The sequence below is a fragment of the Nycticebus coucang genome, chromosome 12 (assembly GCF_027406575.1).
Source record: "Nycticebus coucang isolate mNycCou1 chromosome 12, mNycCou1.pri, whole genome shotgun sequence".
NCBI classification, from domain to species: domain Eukaryota; kingdom Metazoa; phylum Chordata; class Mammalia; order Primates; family Lorisidae; genus Nycticebus; species Nycticebus coucang.
Window position 1 is genome coordinate 101,493,074 of NC_069791.1, and position 20,288 is coordinate 101,513,361.

General features: G+C 51.2%; 1 protein-coding gene across 1 annotated transcript in view; it reads left to right on the forward strand.

Annotated features, from left to right (window-relative positions):
• C12H16orf96 (chromosome 12 C16orf96 homolog) overlaps window positions 1–15,431 on the forward strand; it is a 54,285-nt gene extending 38,854 nt beyond the window's left edge. The window contains exons 10-16 of the mRNA XM_053556660.1: window positions 1,467–1,585; window positions 1,724–1,786; window positions 5,492–5,584; window positions 6,440–6,596; window positions 6,774–6,876; window positions 12,897–12,977; window positions 13,748–15,431. Coding sequence (XP_053412635.1) covers window positions 1,467–1,585; window positions 1,724–1,786; window positions 5,492–5,584; window positions 6,440–6,596; window positions 6,774–6,876; window positions 12,897–12,977; window positions 13,748–13,959 — 828 coding nt within the window. The 3' untranslated portion in view covers window positions 13,960–15,431. The remainder of the gene's footprint in view (window positions 1–1,466; window positions 1,586–1,723; window positions 1,787–5,491; window positions 5,585–6,439; window positions 6,597–6,773; window positions 6,877–12,896; window positions 12,978–13,747) is intronic.
• The last annotated feature ends 4,857 nt before the right edge of the window (window positions 15,432–20,288 follow it).

Sequence of the window (20,288 nt, forward strand, 5' to 3'; positions counted from 1 at the left end):
TTTCTTTTGGGAGTGATGCAAATGTTCTGAAATTGATTGTGTTGGTTGCAAAACTCTGTGAATATACTAAAAGCCATTGATGGGTCCACTTCATGTACAGACCCTCATCAATAAATATGTGTTCAATGTGTGAATGTCAAGTGCATGGGGACCACTGGAGAGATGTCTCTTACCCAGTTGAGAGACAGATCTGCAGTTGAGCAGATTTGATTTGATCTTTTGGAGGCAATGGCTGATGGTGTTTATTTTGTCTTAGCTACTAGGAAATTCACTTTGCAGTCCCCTCCAACAACAGCATCTATTAGGGATGTGTATGAACCTTAACCCAAGCAGTATCATTTTCAATTTCCCGGACTACCTCACTATTTCTGTTTAATCTTGTTAGGCAGGGTGTGGTGGCGCATGCCTGTAATCTCAGGTACTCAGGAGGTTAAGGCAGGAAGATCACTTGAGCCAAGGAGGTAGAGGTTGCTGTGAACTATGATGATGCCACACTGTACCCAGGACGACAGAAAGAGACCAGTTCCTATTGAAAATAGAAAATGTAGGCTGAGGAGGGTACGGTGGCTCACGCCTGTAATCCTAGCACTCTGGGAGGTGGAGGTAGGTGGGTTGCTTGAGCTCAGGAGCTCAAGACCAGCAAGAGCGAGACCCCATTCTACTAAAAACAGAAAAACTAGGCACGACGCCCATAGTGGTTAGGGCGCCGGCCATGTACACCGAGGCTGGCGGGTTTGGACCTAGCCCGGGCCTGCCAAACAACGGCACCTACAAGAACAACAACAAAAAGCCGGGCATTGCGGTGGGCGCCTGTAGTCCCAGCTACTTGGGAGGCTGAGGCAAGAGAATCTCTTGAGCCCAAAAGTTTGAGGTTGCTGTGAGCTGTGATGCCACAGTACTCTACCAAGGGTGACAAAGCATCTCAAAAAAAAAAAAAAGAAAGAAAAAAAGAAAAGAAAACTAGCCAGGTGGGCACCTGTAGTCCCTGCTGAGGATCTCTTGAGCCCAAGAGTTTGAGGTTTCTGTGAGCTGTGACGCCAGAGCACTTTACCCAGGGTGTCTCAAACAACAACAGCGGGAGGCGCCTGTGGCTCAGTGAGTAGGGCGCCGGCCCCATATGCCAAGGGTGGCGGGTTCAAACCCAGCCCCGGCCAAACTGCAACAAAAAAATAGCCGGGTGTTGTGGCGGGCGCCTGTAGTCCCAGCTGCTCGGGAGGCTGAGGCAGGAGAATCGCGTAAGCCCAAGAGTTAGAGGTTGCTGTGAGCCGTGTGACGCCACCGCACTCTACCCAAGGGCGGTACAGTGAGACTCTGTCTCTACAAAAAAACAAACAAACAAAAAAAACAACAGCAACAAAACTTGTACTCTATGTAACTTTGCAGGTTGCTGCAAATGCTTTTCTGGAAGGAGGCAGGGTGTGAATTAATTGCCCACACTTTCTTTTTTTCCCTTTGGCTGTTGGCAGCTAGTCCGCAGTGACCTGGACCCTCTAAAGAAAGAAATCCAAGAGGTCTGGAAAATAGTCCGGAGGCTGCTGACCGAAGGCCTCCGATACGACCCGGACAGCGCTGCCGCCTTCCGGAAGTGAGTTGGCGGTCTCCGGGCCCCTGGGGTAGGACTGCAGCTGCGAGGCCAGAGGACACAGGAGCGCCTCCCGGGATTCTGGAGGAGGGACTCCAGCCCGCGGACAGGGCAGGGTCCTGACCGACCCGTGTCTTGCAGGAAGCTGTTCGAGCGGGTGAAATGCATTTCCTGCGACCGGCGGGTGGAGATGATGACCGGCCCGTGAGTACCAACGCCAGGGGGCGCCTGCCGCAGGCTCCTGGGGTCCAACCTGCGCGCACAGCCGCTGGGGTTGTGGGGCTCTGTGCACGTCATGTACGTAAGCATCCACGCGAGTCCTTCCGTATACACCACGTGTGTACACCTTGTCTGTACGCATCCATGTGTACCATTTTTCAGCCTTTAAGTACATCCGCATCCACATCCACTTGTTGAGTATATACACATCCATGTCCATAGTTCTATAGGGATCACATGTGCTCCCCCCTGGCCACTGAATGATTGCCTGGGTGAGAGTGCATGGTCCTGCCTTTCATCAGCGGTATCTAGGGCTGGGTACCAGCGATTGAGATAAGTCTTCCAACAACAGCAGCAACAGGATGGAAGGAACCATTGCAGGGAAATGCAAAACTTTGCTGTACTTCCTTGCACTTATTTTTATAGAAGTCTAATACTATTTTTAAAATGTATTGAGGTGAAATTCATATAACAAAATAAATCTTTTTTGTTGTTGTTTTTTGAGACAGAGTCTCACTTTGTCGTCCCTGGTAGAGTGAAGTAACGTTGTAGCTCGCAACAACCTCAGACTCTTGGGCTTAAGCGATTCTCCTGTCTCAGCCTCCCAAGTAGCTGGGACTACAGGCGCCCACCACAACGCCAGGCTATTTTTATAGACAGGGTCTCGCTGTAGCTCAGGCTGGTGTTGAACTCTTGAGCTTAGGCGATCTGCCCACCTCAGCCTCCCAGAGTGCTGGGATTACAGGTGTGAGCCACGGTGCCCAGCCTAAAATAAACCATTTTTATTTTTATTTATTTTTTTGTAGAGACAGAGTCTCACTTTATGGCCCTCAGTAGAGTGCCATGGCATCACACAGCTCACAGCAACCTCCAACTCCTGGGCTTAAGCGATTCTCCTGCCTCAGCCTCCAGAGTAGCTGGGACTACAGGTGCCCGCTACAACGCCCGGCTATTTTTTGGTTGGTTGCAGTTCAGCCGGGGCCGGGTTTGAACCCGCCACCCTCGGTATATGGGGCCGGCGCCTTACCGACTGAGCCACAGGTGCCGCCCCAAATAAACCGTTTTTAAATGCGCAATTCTCCCAAGCACTGTGACACACACCTATATTCCCAACTACTCAGGAGGCTGAGGCAGGAGGATCAGTTGAGCCCAGGAGCTCGAGGCTGCAGTAAGCTGTGATTGCACCACTGCACTCCAACCTGGGCGACAGAGGTAAAGACCCTGCCTCTTAAAAAATAAAGTGAATAATCCAGTGACATTTAGCACATTCACGTTGTTGTGCACCTTTTGCCTGCATCTAATTCCAAAACTCTGTTTGATCCCCCCAAAAGGAAACCTCAGATGCTTTGGCAATCACTCCCCATAAACACTTCCCCTCAGTCCCTGGCAACCACTGATCTGCTTTCTATCTTTATGGATTTGCACATTCTGGATGTTCATATAAGTAGAATCATACAATATGTGACCTTTTGTATCTGTTTCTTTTTTCACCGAGCATAGTATCCCCCACATTCACCCATGTTGTAGTGTAGTCATAGCTTTGTTCCATTTTATAGCTGAGCAGTATCCCATTGTATGGATAGACCACATTTAGTTTATCCATTCATCAGCCAATGGACAGTGGTTCGTTTCCACCTTTTAGTTATTGTGACTAGTGCTGCTATAATATTTGTATACATGTACTTGTTTGCCTGTTTTCAATTCTTTTGGGGATAAACCTAGGAATGGAAGTGCTGGGTCATGTGGTAACTACATAGTTAACTTTCTGAGGAACTTCCAGTAACCTCTCCTGACACCAGGACCTTGCAGGGCCTCTCCTGCTAGCCTTGCCCTGATGGCCCACAAAGCTTGTCACCTCCCTTTGCCAGGTCATGTTCATGGAGGGGCTTTGGAGCTTCAACCAGAATTTTCCTTTCAAACTACACATATCTAGCTGCAGCATTATTTATAACAGTAAAAAAATTGGAAACAACCATGGTGGTAAATGAGTTGTGATATGTTCATCTCAGCCAATATAAACCATGTTTTAACAAAACACTGTCCAGTAGAAAGCTCTGTGATGGGGACATGCACTATAGCTATGCTGTTTCAGTGTGGGAGCCCCTGTGGCTGTTGAGCACTTGAAAATATGGCTAATTTGACTGAGAAAGTGAATTTTAAATTGTATTTAAATGTAGTTGATTTAAATGTAAATTTCTATAGCCACATGTGGCCATGGCTACTGTATTAACTATAGCAGTTGGGGAACACTATTTAGTGGCCTGGGAAAACGTTTGTGATAAATTAAATGAGAATATCAAGTAGTATGTGGTTAAAAAAATTGCACGAACTTGGGCTGGGCACTCATGCTCAATGGTTAGGATGCTGGCCACATGCATTGGGGCTGGTGGGTTCAAACCCGGCCCAGACCTGCTAAACAAACAAAAAAATAGCTGCCTATTGTGTAGGCACCTGTAGTCCCAGCTACTTGGGAGGCTGAGGCAAGAGAATGGCTTGAGCCCAAGAGTTTGAGGTTGCTGTGAGCTATGACGCTACAGCACTCTACAGAGGGCAAGAATGTGAGATTCTGTCTCAAAAAAAAAAAAAAAAAAAAGGCAGCGCCTGTGGCTCAAAGGAGTAGGGCACCAGCCCCATATGCCGGAGGTGGTGGGTTCAAATCCAGCCCCGGCCAAAAACTGCAAAAAAAAAAAAAAAAAAATTACATGAACTTGGGGCCTGCAACTGGTGGCTCATGCCTGTAATCCTAGCACTCTGGCTCAGGAGTTGGAGACCAGCCTGGAGCAAGCGCGAGACCCTATCTCTAAAAAATAGCCAGGTGTTGTGACAGATGTCTGTAATCCCAGCTGCTTGGGAGGATGAGGCTGAGACAAGAGAATCACTTAAGCCAAAGAGTTTGAGGTTGCTCTGAGCTATGATGTCACAGCACTCTACTCAGGGTATTAGATTGAGACTCTGTCTCAAAAAAAAAAATATTACACAAAGTTGGAAAAATACCTCAAGGATGCTCATTAAAATCTTTGTCACGTGATTACAGTGCTTTGTTCCTTTGCGCTTTTGTATACTTTCTAAAATGTTGACAATCAATATGTATTACTGAACATTTTTATTGTGGCTTAACATACATAAAGTAAGGTACATAAATGTTTGTTTTACAGTCTGATGAGTTTTTACACGTGTGTACACCTGCACATCCACTGCTCAGATCAAGATGTAGAAGAGTTCCAGCTCCCCAAGAAGACTGTTGTTTTACTTTGTTTTCTTTTCTTTATTGAGGCAAAATACACATGACATAAAACTAACCATCTTAAAGTGAGCAGTTCAGCAGTATTCAGTACGTTCACAAGTCGTGCAGCCACCACCTCTGTCTACTATCAGGGCATTTTCATCCCCCTAAAAGGAAATCTTGGCCCCATTAAGCAGCTTCTCCCCTTCCTCCCTCCCCTCCGGCCCTGGTAACCACCGGTCTCTGTTCTGTTTCTAGGATTTATTATTCTGATTTTACCTTTATATGATAGTTATCAGGGCTCCCCCGGAGCTCTTACATAGTGGCCCTGTGCAGTGGGGGTTTCTGGTGGGTTGGCAACCTGGTCCTTCCTCTTACTGGGAAGACCTCCTGGAGGGGGAGAGCCTAAGTCCTCTGCTGGACACCTGTGCCTCCCACAGCCCCTATTGCATTCTCCTCCCCAACAGACAGCTGGTCACTATCCGCAAAGCCCATCTTCAGTCGCAGCTGCGCCCGGCCAGCGCCAACACCTATGAGTACCTGCGACGGCAACAGATAAGGTAAGCAGGCTGGAACCCACTCTGGAGGCCACTCTGGAACCTGGGAAGCCTGGGAACCTGTTACGGAAGAGACACATCCTGTGGTCCTGGGCCAAAGGCTGTCCTCAGAACATTGCCAACTATCCATGGAGATGTCGCCTCCTGGACAGGCAAGCATAGGAGAGGTGACCTCAGACAAGGGAACTGACATACTTACTGGGTTTGCGGGCCAAGAGGGTTTCTCATTTAAACCTTCCAGCCCCCATGAGCTACTGTGCCATTTGTGGTGGAGGAAAAAGGCAAAGCCTATTCAGGCACTTTGGCTTCCCTGGCCTTGCTGAGTCCTCACCACTTTCTCTATTGCCATCCCATTTCACAGCTGGAAAAACTGAGGCTCAGGGAGCTTAAGCGACCTGCCCAAGGTCACAGCTAGTACATGCAGAGTTGTCATCAAACCCTCAGGTTCCTACACACCCAGCTACCTCCCTGGGTCCTGGCGCCACCTCTCAACTTCCCGACGTCCCATGGCTCTATAGGTCTTTCCAGAGCCCACCCCAGCTGTGGGACACCTAGCCATGTGGGGGCAGAGCAACTGGATAGTCACAATGACTGCCGTGCTGACCTCCCACCCACCCTCCCTTGGCTCCTTGAGATCAAGGGATCAGGCCTGTGAACCTGGCACGCCAGGCTGGGGCTCCAGTTATGGCTGGGTCTGGGAAAGGCAGCTCAATTTTATTCCTCTGCCCCAGGGCTGTCTGGCTGTGCCACTTCAACCAAAGCTGGAAGAAATGTCAGGGTGCCCGTCCTGAGGCTCCACAGGGATGGTGGGGGTGGGGGTGGGTCTAGGCGGCTGCTGACCCACTGCCCCTGCCCCAGGGAACAGCAGCAGCTGCACCTCCAGGACCTGGACTCCCTGGGCTCCCATCAGGACTGGGGCGATGGCCCCCGAAACGATGCCAACCTGAAGCACAAGTCATGCAATCTGTCAACACTCTACCCCTATGGAGACCCTGAACTGATGGATTATGACACTGTGAGTCTGGCTGGGGCCTCCTTTGTAGAGGGTGGACTTTGGTGCACCCCAGTCCCAAGTGTGGGACTAGCCTTGAGCATGGGTGCCCCCGGGGGAGGTTGTGCTCTGTCTTTTGGCCTCTGTGTGCCCTAGAGAGGGTTGGCGGGTCCTTGACCCGGGACCTGGGCCATCCTACAGGCTGAGGTGGACATCCTAGGAGTGGATGGGATCCTGTACAAAGGCCGAATGAACACTCAGCGTGGGGCTCGACCCTTAGCCACCGTGGACAAGGAGCAGGCAGGTGAGCGGTGTCAGGTTCTCTGCGCACCCTCCCAGGGTCCTGGTTCTGCAAGGACCAAGGTTGCAGGTGGAGCCCAGAGCTGGCACTGTCCCTGACTGGGGAGCCCTCACACAGTCACTCAGAAAAATGGAGTCCCTACTGTGTGCCAGTTGTCACACCAGGCATCAGAAAACTGTAGGAAGCAAAAGAGATGGGTTTACCCCCATGGTCCCCACATGATGAGGGGGCCAAGGATCAGAAAAGGTTGTTACAAACAGTGATAAATAGCAGCCTGAAGGGAAAGCTGGTCCAGGGAGGGGGCAGCTGGTGTCCGAGAAGGAATGCTGGGTTAGTAATGGGAGAGTGGTGACTGGGATGCAAGTCCTTGGGGCAGGGACTGCACAACTGCCCTGGAGAGGGCTGATGGGTCGATGAGAGGATGCCCTGGTGGTGGGGACAGTAGGTGCAAAGGCCCTGTGGTAGACCGAGCCTGGGATGGGATTAGGGTGAAGAGGAGAAGGTTGGATGGGACCAGACCCTGAACAGCTGAGTTGGGACCCAGACCCTGAGACCTGGTCACTTGGAACAGTTGCTGCAGTCACTGCAGTGTGACCTGCTCCAGCCTCCTACCTGAAATTCCAGGACCCTACATTCCATCCTGGGCTTGCAGTATACAAGGGGAGCTTTCTCTGCACACTCCTATGGGGTTCCTCCTCCCACCCCTAGGAGAGGGGTTCTTAACTGTGTCTCAGATGGGAGCTGCACACACCTGGTCGGGAGTGGCCTGAGAGCCACAAGGCACCTGGAAAACTGAGTGCCACGCGTAGAAATTCTTCCTCTCTAATCCTTTACCCAATGACTTAGGACGAAACTCCAGACACGTGAGAAAGGAAAAGAGGGCTGTTTGATTGGATGTGCTGGGCAAAGAAGGCAGCAGTCAACTGGGTGGCTTAAAACAGAAGTTTATTCTGTCAGGTTTTAGAAGCTAGAAGTCCTAAGTCAAGGTGCACGGGGCTAAGCTCCCTCCAGAGGCTCTGGAGGAGGATCCTGCAGTGCCTCTTCCAGCTTCTGGGGGCTGCTGGAAGCAGCCACTTCACTCTCTGCCTCCATCATTGCCGGGTCACCTCCTCCATGTGTCTTCTCCTCTCTCTCCCTCTCTTTTTCTTTCTTTCTTTTTTTTTTTTTTTGGCAAAGGTTATTGCTCTCTTACCCAGGCTAGAGTGGTGGTGCAATAACAGCTCACTGTAGCCTCAAACTCCTGGGCTCAAGCAATCCTCCTGTCTCAGCTTCCCAAATAACTGGGATGACAGGTACCTGCCACAATGCCCAGCTAATTTATTTTTATTTTTGCAGTTTTTGGCTGGGGCTGGGTTTGAACCCACCACCTCCGGCATATGGGGCTGGTGCCCTACTCCTTTGAGCCACAGGCACCGCCCATTTTTTTTTTTTTTTTTCTTTTTTACTTTTAGTAGAGACAAGGTCTCACTCTTGCTCAGGCTGATCTCAAACTCCTGGATCAAGTGACCCTCTTGCCACAGCCTCCCAAAGTGTCAGGATTACAGTCATTAGCCCCCATGCCCAGCCCTACTCTCCTCTTATCAGGATATTTGTCTTTGGATTTAGGGCCCAACCTAACTCAGGATGATCTCCTCTCAAAATTCTCAACTAAATTACACCAGCAAACACCCTTTTTCCCAGTAAGGTCACATTCACAGGTTCTGGGAGACTGCTATTTGACCCCATTGTAAGCCCCCATCCTGTTTCCAGGAGGTCAGGACACCATCTGGAAACCCCCATTTTCCCTGGGTGGGATGCAGCGCCCCCTAGAGGGGCTTGGCTGTTCCAGATTACCTCCCCCACCTGGACCTGCCTCAGATCTGTTGGGAGGGACAAGGGTGGCTGCAGGGATCACCGAGCAGGGGCACAACAACAAGGGCTAATATTTAATGAGCCCCGACTTTGGGCCAGGCTCTGCCCCACCTCCTTGGTCCCTGTGGCAACTTGGAGAAACAAGCAGATGAGGGCTGCTTGCTGGGAGGGCACTTGGTGGAGAGGCCAGGCCGATCTACCACCTCATGCCCCTGGCTCTGTCCCATCATTCACTGACCTTTCCTCAGGATGTCACCCCAGAGAGAAGTTCTTCTCCTCCGATGCTCCTTCATTCCCAAGACCCACGCAGCAGGACTTGAATCATGCTGAATCATGACAGTGTTGCTTTATCTTGCTGGGGGTGACAAAGCCTAACTAGTATAGGTGCTCCTCAACTTACAGTGGGGTTATGACCTGACAAACCCACCATAAATTGAAAATATCCTGAGTCAAAATGAATGTAATACCCCTCCCTGCTGAACATCATGGCCTAGCTCACTTACCTTAAATGTGCTTTGAACACATATTAGCCTATGATTGGGCAAAATCATCCAACACGAAACCTATTTTATAATAAAGTATTAAAAGTCTCATGTAATTTATTGAATACCATAGCTTATGTTGAAAAGGGATGATTTTGCACCATTGTAAAGTCAAAAAATCGAAGTCAGACCACCGTAAGTTAGGGACTGTCTGTATTAGCAATCAAGCAGAAACCTGCCCGTGGCTAGACCTTGAACAGTTTACTGTTCTTGCTCATTTATTTACCTAAAAGAACATTCTAATCCAAAACAGGCTTGATATCTAATCCTAACACCAGCCAGGGTCAACCCACTCAGCTCCAGCCTGGTCCCAGATTCATTCATCCGATCATCCTGCATGCTCACTGTGCTCCTGCTGTGCACACAGCCCTTTGCCAGCCCCTCAGGGCCCAGCACTGTAGTCAGGAGCCCAGACTGGCACAGATGAGCACCTGGTCCTCAGGGAGTGGTTTTACCGCTGGAGCACACATGGGCCAGGGCAGCAGGCTGGACTTCCAGCGAGGCCTCCACAGAGGAAAGGCTCAGCCCAGACTGACTAGGGGAGAAGGTGGTAGCCAGGGACAATCCTCCAGGTGGAGTGATCCAGGCCACAGAGGCAGGAAGGAGCCGAGGGAGAAGTCACCAAGCCAGCCTCATCCCTCACCTATAGCACACAGCTCAGCCTGGGCCCATCTGCACTCCTCTCCCATGGCTGCTGAATAGATCAAAACAACACAAATCCATGTTAGTTTGTTCTGTGGATCAGAAGTCTGGAATCAAGCATTCTAGGAGGCTGAGGCCGGTAGATTGCTTGAGCTCAGAAGTTTGAGATCAGCCTAAGCAAGAGCAAGACCCTCTCTCTAAATATAGCTGGGTGTTGGCTGGGCGCCTGTAGCTCAAGCAGCTAAGGTGCCAGCTACATACACTAGAGCTGGTGGGTTCAAATCCAGCCTGGGCCTGCCAAAAATCAATGATAACTACCACCCCTCCTCCCCCCCAAAAAAATAGCCAGGCGTCGTGGCAGGCACCTTTAGTCTCAGCTACTTGGGAGGCTGAGGCAAGAGAATCACGTAAGCCCAGGAGTTGGATGTTGCTGTGAACTGTGATGCTACAGCACTCTACACAGGGTGACAACTTAAGGCTCTGTTCTCAAAAAAAAAAAAAAAAAAATAGCTGGGTGTTGTGGTGGGTGCCTGTAGTCTCAGCTACTTGGGAGGCTGAGGCAAGAGGATTGCTTGAGCCCAGGAGTGGGAGGTTGCTGTGAACTATGATGCCATGGCACTCTACTCAGGGCGACAGAGTGAGACTCTGTCTCAAAGAAAAAAAAGAAGTATGGGCGGCGCCTGTGGCTCAGTCAGTAAGGCGCTGGCCCCATATGCCGAGGGTGGCGGGTTCAAACCCGGCCCCGGCCAAACTGCAACCAAAAAAATAGCCGGGCGTTGTGGTGGGCGCCTGTAGTCCCAGCTACTCGGGAGGCTGAGGCAGGAGAATCGCCTAAGCCTAGGAGTTGGAGGTTGCTGTGAGCTGTGTGAGGCCACGGCACTCTACCCGAGGGCCATAAAGTGCGACTCTGTCTCTACAAAAAAAAGAAAAAAAGGAAGTATAAGCCAGGTAAGGTGGCTCATGCCTGTAATCCTAATACTCTGGGAGGCCAAGGTGGTGGATTGTGTGAGCTCATGGGTTCAAGACCACCCTGAACCAGAGTGAAACTCCATCTCTAAAAATAGCTGTGTTGTGGCAGGCACCTGTAGTTTCAGCTATTCAGGAGGCTGAGGCAAGAGAATTGCTTGAGCCCAAGAGTTCGAGGTTGCTGTGAGCTATGACGCCATGGCATTCTATGGAGTATGACAAAGTGAGACTCGGTCTCAAAAAAAAAAAAAAAAAAAGTCTGGAATCACTCTCACTGGTCTAAAGTCAAGGCAACACTGTGCTTTTCCTGGGGGGGTTCAGGGGACAGTCTATTTCCATCCCTGTTCATCACTCTGGTCTTTGATTCTATTGTCATTTCTTATCTGACTCCTGCCTTCCTCTTATAAGGACCACTTGGGCCACCTGGGATGCTTTCTCTCTTTGCTGTGTAAGGTGTTCCTATGTTGCAGGGATTGAGATAAGTGGCCTGTGGGGGATACAGTGATTCTTGACTAGACAGTGAAGAGGGGGAGTTTTGGGCTCAAAAGCAAAGGATGGAGCCAGACCCAAAAGGCAGCACATTGTAAGATTCTGTATCCGTGAAACGTCCAGAATAGGCAAATCTATAGAGACAGAAGGAGAATTGGTGGTTGCCATTGTCTGGAGCGGGGGAGTTGGTAGTAACTGCTTAATGGGACAGGGGCTTCCTTTAGGATGATGGAACTGTTCTGGAACTAGATAGAGATGATGTCGTACAACATTGAATGTACTAAATGCCTCTGCATTGTGCACTTTAAAAATGGTTGATTTGATGTTACATGAGTTTTACCAAAAAAAGTGCAAACAAAAAAAGAGGCCAGTTGTAGTGGCTCATGCCTGTAATCCCAGCAGTCTGGGAGGTCAAGGTAGGAGGACCGCTTGAGCTCAGGAGTTCCAGCCTAAAGTGAGACCTGTATCTCAACTAAAAAAAAAACTTAGCCAGGCATCATGGTGGGAGCCTATAGTCCCAACTACTCTGGAGACTGAGGCAAGAGGATTGCTCAAGCCCAGGAGTTTAAAGTTGCTGTGAGCTAGGCTGAGGCCATGGCATTGTAGTCTGGGACAACAGAGTGAGACTCTGTTTCAATGAAACAAAAGCAAAAAAAAAGTGAAGGACAGAAGATAGGGGAGGGAGCTTTTTTTGGTCTGGCCCCAATGGGAACAAATGGCCAAACATCTAACCACCAATAATCTTGCCAGCATTTCACCAGGGTCTTACTGTGCTAGAACAGCATCACTGTCCTCCCAGGCCTAGTGTACATTCACAAAGCCTTCTTTGCCAGGCACGATGGCTCATGCCTGTAGTTTCAGCACTTTAGGGAGGCTGCAGTGAGTTATGATTGTGCCACTTCACTCCAGCCTGGATGAAAGAGCAAGATCCTGGGCGGCGCCTGTGGCTCAGTGAGTAGGGCGCCGGCCCCATATGCCGAGGGTGGCGGGTTCAAACCCAGCCCCGGCCAAACTGCATCAAAACAAAACAAAACGAACAAACAAAAAAATAGCCGGGTGTTGTGGCGGGCGCTTGTGGTCCCAGCTACTCGGGAGGCTGAGGCAGGAGAATCGCTTAAGCCCAAGAGTTAGAGGTTGCTGTGAGCCCTGTGACGCCACGGCACTCTACCGAGGGCGGTACAGTGAGACTGTCTCTACAAAAAAAAAAAAAAAAGCAAGATCCTGTCTAAAAACAAACAAACAAAAAAAACCCCAACAAAACAAAACAAAACAACAACAAAAAAAGCCCCAACTTCTTTCACTACCTTAGCCTAGATTCAAAAAGGCAAGGAGGGAGAACCAGTCTTCCATAAAGAAATGGGCCAGGGTTGAGTGTGGAGGGGGCAGGTGGACCTGGGAAATAGGACTCGTGCTCCACAGTGGAGTGTCTGTCCTGATACAGGGCCAGAGAGCAGGACTGGGGTCCTGGGGGGGTCACCAAATTCTGGAAGAGCCCCCTCACTCCCATCTCTTCTCCTTTTCTATTCTGCTAAGCTGTGAAGTTTCCATGTCCTCAATCTCAAAGCCTGTATGACCATGGGCATTATAGTGACTTGTTTGGTGCCATCTACTCCTGTGAGTACCTCACCCGCACCCCTGGCCCAGCTGGGTGGGTCTCTGGTCCCTCACCATTGTCCCCACCTCCACCCACCCACCTCTTTTCTGCCCTGCCACATACTGGCAGACCTCCACTGCCCACCAGCCAGAGAGGCAGTGCCATGGGACTTCCCCAGCTGTTCAGGGCTGCTGCTTTGCCTTTCAAGGGAGCTTTCAGGCCCCAGGAGCCATATCAGAAACCCAGACCAGGCATCTGTCCCCAGGTGTCTACCCAGCTGCTAGGATGGGACAGGGAGCCACTTTTTGCCCTGGGCCTCTCTGGGAACGCTTGAACCAGCTGGAATGCTCAGAGCCCATGCGCTCCTCCAATCAGTATTGCCAGGTTCAGGCATTGGGACACTTCACAGTTTGCAGGGAACTTTCTTCCTTTTCTCATCCAATTCTGCCTGGGAGGTCAGTACTATTAAACCATTTAAGGAGAAAGGAGCTGAGGCTTCTCATCACAGAGCCGATGAGCCAGGACCTGAGCCCAGGTCCTCGGACTCTAAGCCCTGTGTTCTCTCCCGGGTGCTCTGCTCCACTTTGGCACCCATTTCCGGTGCCACTTATCTTGAGTTACCCCTGGAAGTTTAGGGTGCTGAGGACCAGGTGAGGTATGGCACCCACCCTGCCATGCGTGTAAAGCACTTTGAGGCTGGTGCTTTTCTCCTCCTTGGTGGGGATGCCTCCATCAGGCCAGCATCTCTAGGGTGCTCTTAGAACATATCTTGGGTCTCTCCTGCCCCCAGGCCTGAGCCCTCGCACCAGGGATGGCTACTCAAACCTCCCAGGCCCTCAGCTGATGATGCCAGCTTGGCCGCCTTCCCTGCCACCACTGCCACCGATGGTCCCACACTCAAGGGACCCCCAGCAAGCCACAGGGCCCGGCAGGCCCTCAAGACCTCAGCGCTTCCAATCCCGAGCCAGCACGCAGCCCCCCAAGGAGCCCTCCAACCTTTGAGCCCACCACCTTATGTACCCACTGCCAGGTCCCCTCCACACTTCCAGCTGAGACCTTGGTACCTGTTCCTGACCCAGGACAGGGCAGAGGGACCCTGAATGTAGGGGAGGGGTCTGTTGAGGGACACCCCATGTTGACTCAGTGGCTGTTTTAACTCCGTGCATATAAATACAAACAACACAGACCACGTATTCTGCATTTTCATGGAGAATGCAGATTTCTAGAGTGAATTTTCCATCAAGCCAATTTGATTCCTTGACCAATTTTCAATACAACACAAAGTGGTTTGAAAACACTTTTTATTTGCTGAAGCGATTTCATCAGAATCTGTTCCAATTCCAGCTACCACCACCGTGCATTTCATTTGGGCTATTAAGACCAATTTTCCCATGGGGACCAAATTTTACTACATGCATCCTTTTTTATTTGTGCCAGTAATTATTGATACACATTGGGTAGTTCACAAAGTCGGGCTGTTTCTATTTACTCCTTGGCTAATCTGTGAGGAGGTTGGTGCCATGGCCCCTGGATACCGGGATGGTTCTGTCTGTCCGTGACTGGGTCACTGCACACCTGGTTTGAGTCTTTCTGGTTTCTGAGTTTGCTGCCCATATGTGGTGGAAAAAGAGCAAATCGTGAGGTCAGGAGTCTTGCTACGGCAACTTAGTGACCAGCCCTGGAGCTCCCCACGCCCACCTCATGGGGCCGGTGAACCTTTTGGCTCATTTTCCTAGGTTTCGTTTCCTCTTCCCTTCTTGCCCTGAGCTCTCCAGTTTTGCCCTTTTTGTCCTAGTGGCAGTCCTATGGCATTCTACAGAGACTGACACAGCACAGGTGTGAAGCCTGCCTCATCCCTGGATCTGCGTACTAGATCCCTGGATGGATCAGGGGCCTGGGGAGAGGTACCCAGGGGAAAACTGCACAAGGCTTCTCACTCGCTCCCCTCTGGCTGCCCTGGGGAGGATGGGGACTCCAGGCTCCCCCCAGGCCTGGGTGGCCCTGAGTCTGGGGACACTGCACACCTGCCCATTTTTTTTTGTTGTTGGTGTTTGTTTGTTTTTTAAGACAGAGTCTCACTTTGTGGCCCTCAGTAGAGTGCCGTGGCCTCATACCTCACAGCAACCTGAAACTCTTGGGCTCAAGCCATCTTCTTGCCTCAGCTTCCCAAGTAGCTGGGACTTTAGGCGCCCACCATCAAGCCTGGCTAGTTTTTAGAGACAGGGTCTTGCTCTTGCTCAGGCTAGTCTGTAACTCCTGAGCCCAAGCAATCCATCCACTTCAGCCTCTCAGTGTCCTAGGATTTCAGGCCCACCGGGCTCTGCCATCTGCCCCAATCTTTCTTTTTTTATTTGAGACAGAACCTCAAGCTGTCGCCCTGGGTAGAGTGCCATGGCATTACAGCTCATAGCAACCTCCAACTCCTGGGCTCAAGTGATTCTCTTGCCTCAGCCTCCCAAGTAGCTGGGATTACAGGTGCCTGCCACAACGCCCGGCTATTTTTTGGTTGCAGCCGTCATTGTTGTTTGGCGGGCCCGGGCTGGATTCCAACCTGCACCTCAGGTGTATGTGGCTGGTGCCTTAGCCACTTGAGCCACAGGCGCTGAGCCATCTGCCCCATTCTTAATGGCCTCACAGCCCCTGGCTCAGTTCCTCACTGCATCCAGCCCCACCTGACTGCTCTTTTTTTTTCCTCTAAGGACTGTGTCCACATTAGACCAAACCCTTTCTGCCCTGTGGCTTACCTGTCTCAGCCATCTGCCCACCCCCAACCCCTATACCAAAGATGAATATTTTTTTGCAACTTCTTCCCAGAGGAAAATCATCCACTTTTTAGACTGTAGATGAGGGCATAGTCAGGATGAATGCCCTCAATGTGAGCTGGTGGGACTTGCTAGCCTCCCATGGCCACCACCCCAAGCTCAGTCTATGGGCTGGAGCCGAGGGGCAACAAACCCAGGGTCCCACAGCAAGGTCTGAACTCTCTGGGCCAAAGAGGCTGAACGTGCTAGATTTGAACAGCCTGACTTCTGCCTCCTCTTCCACCACAGGGGTGGCATAGCCTCAATCAGTTAAACCGGGAGGTGGGGGCTTCTGGGGAGGACACAGGCCAGGCCGTGGTAGATATGTGGCTCCCTGGGACCCTTACTCCTCATAGCCCTCATAGGTGTTCCCACTTGGCTCTGCGAAGCCACCTTCCCAGTCCCTTTCTCAGGTTGTCCAGTGTCAGTTCCTACAGCCCAGGCTGTGAAGAGAGCCCAAGTGCGTCTCTGCAGTCTTACCAGGCCTTTGGGTGCTTGGGGAGGTGGGACTTCAGCTCCACAGCCGGCCAGCTGGGAGCAATCCTGGAAAAGAAGACAGTCCTGTCCCTGGGTCCGTGGGGGAAAGCTGGCCTTTGGCCTGGTCCCAGCAGAGATGGTGGTAGACCAGTCGTTCTGCACTGGGGCTTCAGGCCTTGGAAGCTAGAAAGGGAGAGCCACACCTGCTCCAGGGTCCTTGGCCCTGTACAGCAAGGGAGGGAGCTGGGGAGCAGTAGAACAGGGGTGAGGCCAGCAGAGTGGGGATTTCAGAAGGCCCTGGGCCTAGCCTCTTTATTCACAATGGGACAACATGTGGCCTGGGACATAGCAGCAAGGCCAGGCTGGACAGGGAATAAGGTGACCAGCTGTCCTGGTTTGCCTGGGAGAAAGGTTCCCAGGACACAAAACTTTCAGTTTTAAGACTGAGATGAACTGATCATACAGGGGGGGAGGTGAGAGTGTCTGCTCTGACACCAAGAAGGAAGGGGAGGGTTAGGCTTCTTGCAGAGCAGAAGGTCCCAGCCTGGCTGTCTGCTGCTGGCCATAATATGTTCCCAGAGAACTCTGGCTGCGCCACTGGAAAGACTCTGGGGATGCTCAGTGGCCCTTGGGGCGTCCCCTTCATCCAAGAGTCTCACAGAACAAGCCCGTCTCTTTTAAAACTGTCTGGAAGAGGTGCCTAGCCTGCCTGCCTGCATCCAGCTGAGTGCCCACACCCTCGGGCAGGAATTTTCTTCAGCAGCTCCTCTTGGTGAAAAGTAAGATCCCCTTCCAGGATTCCAGCTGGCTCTGAGGCAGTAGCTGAATACACACGTCCCTGGTGGCCAGTGGAGTGGGCTCAGGCTGGCAGAAGGAGGCCAGGCTGTGTCCCCAGCATGATGGTCAGCTTCAGCCAGTGTGGCTTTGAGGGAATTGGGGCCACATTCTTCAGTTTTCCAAGGTTAAGTCAGAAGCAAGGCTTTTCACATAAACCCTTTTGATTTTAAAATGTTGGCAAACATATTTCTAAAAAGTAAAATACTGTGTGCAAGCCAAACAGCACATATCAGAGACTGTGGGTCTGCAACCCCCGAAGACAACATGCCCTTCCTGCAGACAGGAAGGGGGGAGGGCATGCCTTCATCCCACGGGCTACTGCACACTTTGGGAATCAGACATGCAGAGCCCCAAAGTGTATGATTTTGAGCAACCTTGTGGATGCAAATGGTGTTTTTTAAGTGGAATTTTGGCAACAGTTAAAAGCCACAGCTGGACTTCAAAGGAACCAGGCCGGCTTCCTGTGTGTCACTTAGGTAGCTCCCAGGACAGGCCTATAAATGAGCCTGTCCTCTGAGTCCACCAGCACCTTTGCATCTTAGCCACTTCACACCTGAACACAGTGTAACTGTTACCATCTCCTGTAGTCTTGAGGTTCCAGGTTCTTTGTGGCACACTCAGGTTCTGGACGGAGGCTGCAGGCACCCGGGCAGGGCCTCTGCATCTGCTGGAAAACAGCCAGTTCCCAGGCCCCAGCTCCTGCCCTGGCTGGAGGCTCCAGATGTTCCCACCTTGCCTGGGGAACTTTTCTAGTCACCATGGGGCACATGTGGGGTTGCTGCATCAGCATCACCTGGGAGCTGCTTTATTTTTAGTAGCAGCTTTGAGGTATAATTGACAGACCACGAAGTTCACCTTTTTAAAGTGTACCTTTGAATGTGTTCTAGCAGTCATGAATTGATCACCACCATCTCCCTGGGGAGTGCTCGCAGTGACCCGGCAGTGCCTCACCCCACTGATGCTGATGTGGGGGTGGGGGTGGGGGTGATCAGGAACCTGCTTTTTGCTCGGGGGGTTGTGCTGTGGAGCCAGGTATGGGAAACACAAGTAAGGGGTGCTCCATAGTGAACCCAGGCCTTTTGGGGGACATAGCAATGTCTGCATTTCTTTTTTTTTCCTTCTTTTTATGAGATAGAGTTGCACTATGTTATCCTGGGTAGAGTGCTGTGGCATCACAGCTCACAGAAACCTCAAACTCTCGGGCTTTAAGCAATTCTCTTGCCTCAGTCTCCCAAGTAGCTGGGACTACAGGTGCCCACCACAATGCCCGGCTATTTTTTTGTTGCAGTTGTCTTTATTGTTTAGCAGGCCCAGGCCAGGTGCAAACCTGCCAGCCTTGGTGTTTATGGCTGATGCCCTAACCACTGAGCTACAGGCACTGAGCCTGCATTTCTTTTCTTTTTTTGTAGAGACAGAGTCTCACTTTATGGCCCTTGGTAGAGTGCCATGGCATCACACAGCTCACAGCAACCTCCAACTCCTGGGCTTAAGCGATTCTCTTGCCTCAGCCTCCCAAGTAGCTGGGACTACAGGCACCCGCCACAACGCCCAGCTATTTTTTGGTTGCAGTTCAGCTGGGGCCGGGTTTGAACCCGCCACCCTCGGTATATGGGGCCAGCGCCCTACCAATTGAGCCACAGGTGCCTCCCTGCATTTATTTTCTTAAGACAGGGTCTGGCTCTGTCACCCAGGCTACAATGCAGTGGCACCATCATAACTCACTGCAGAACGAACTCATGGGCTCATGTGATTATCTTGCTTCCACCTCCTGAGTAGTTAGCTAGGACTATAGGCTCCTGCCACACCTGGATAATTTTTAAATTTTTTATAGACAGGATCTTGCTATATTGCTCAGGCTGGTCTTAAACTCATAGCCTCAACGATCCTCTCACCTCAGCCTCCCAAAGTGCTGGGATTACAGGCATGAGCCACCTCACCTGGCCTCTATAGGCAGTTTTGATTGTTAGAAGGTGGGGTACTACTGAGTCCAGTGGGCAGGGCTCAGGGACATTACTGGGCACCCCACATGCACAGGACAGCCCCACTGCAGGGACAATGATACAGGCCCAAATGTGAATGGTGCCCACATTCAAGCTGGACCTACAGGAACCTCAGTCCCTTCACTCTAATGCAGTAGATCTCAACCTGTGGGTCGTGACCCCTTTTAAAAAAAAAAAGACAAGAGTTTCACTTTATTGCCCTCGGTAGAGTGCCGGGGCATCACACAGCTCATAGCAACCTCCAACTCCTGGGCTTAGGCGATTCTCTTGCCTCAACCTCCTGAGTAGCTGGGACTACAGGCACCTGCCACAATGCCCAGCTATTTTTTTTTTGCTGTTGTTGCAGTTTGGCAAGCTGGGTTTGAACGCACCACCATGGTATATGGGGCTGGTGCCCTACCAACTGAGCCACAGGTACTGCCCCGTCGCAACCCCTTTCTAACAATGAAAACACATTGCGGCATTAGGAAGGTTGAGAACCACTGCTCTAATGGGACACCTGAGACCTCCAGGCCCAGTCCACAGAAACAGAAATGGGCTTGGTGATACAGCCTCACCTGTGGCACTTAGCAAGGATATTGTGTAGGACATTTCCTAAACTTCAATTTGGTATTGGGAACTCCTGTTACCACCAGATTCTGATTCTAGAGGTATAGGCTGCAGCCATAAGCTCTCAGATGCTGTTGGCCTGGGACTGACACTTTGAAGTGAGGGCATGGCTGCCCCAAGGGCCCACTGGGTGTTTGACACTTGGGAGCCTGCACGGTGCAGTTCTAGACCATGCACTGTTTCACTGTGTAGCAAACACAGACGGCTACCTCTGAAATCTGCCTGCCAAGAGGGCCCTGGCACACTCACACAGCGGGTCACCGCAAAACACCTATCTGCAAAGCAGTCTTCCTGCCACTAGAAGGCAGGTGTGGCAGTTTCCTGAGAATTTTCTTCCATCTCTAAGATTAGAGAAGCTGCAGAAAGTGGAGGCTACTCTCCTCTGGACTCCAAAGGCTGCTGGAAAGGTAGGCTTCAAGATGTACACAGCACCAGCTTGAGCAGGTCCCAGCAGCCAATCATGTGTCAACTAGCCAGTGAAGAGCTGTCCCAGGAGGGATCTGTCAGGAAGAGCCCTGGCAGGTTTCAACTGGGCAGACTTGAGCCAGGCACTGGCACAGCAGATGTAGTCATGGGTTTAAGAGCAGCAAAGGAGGACAGGCAGGGC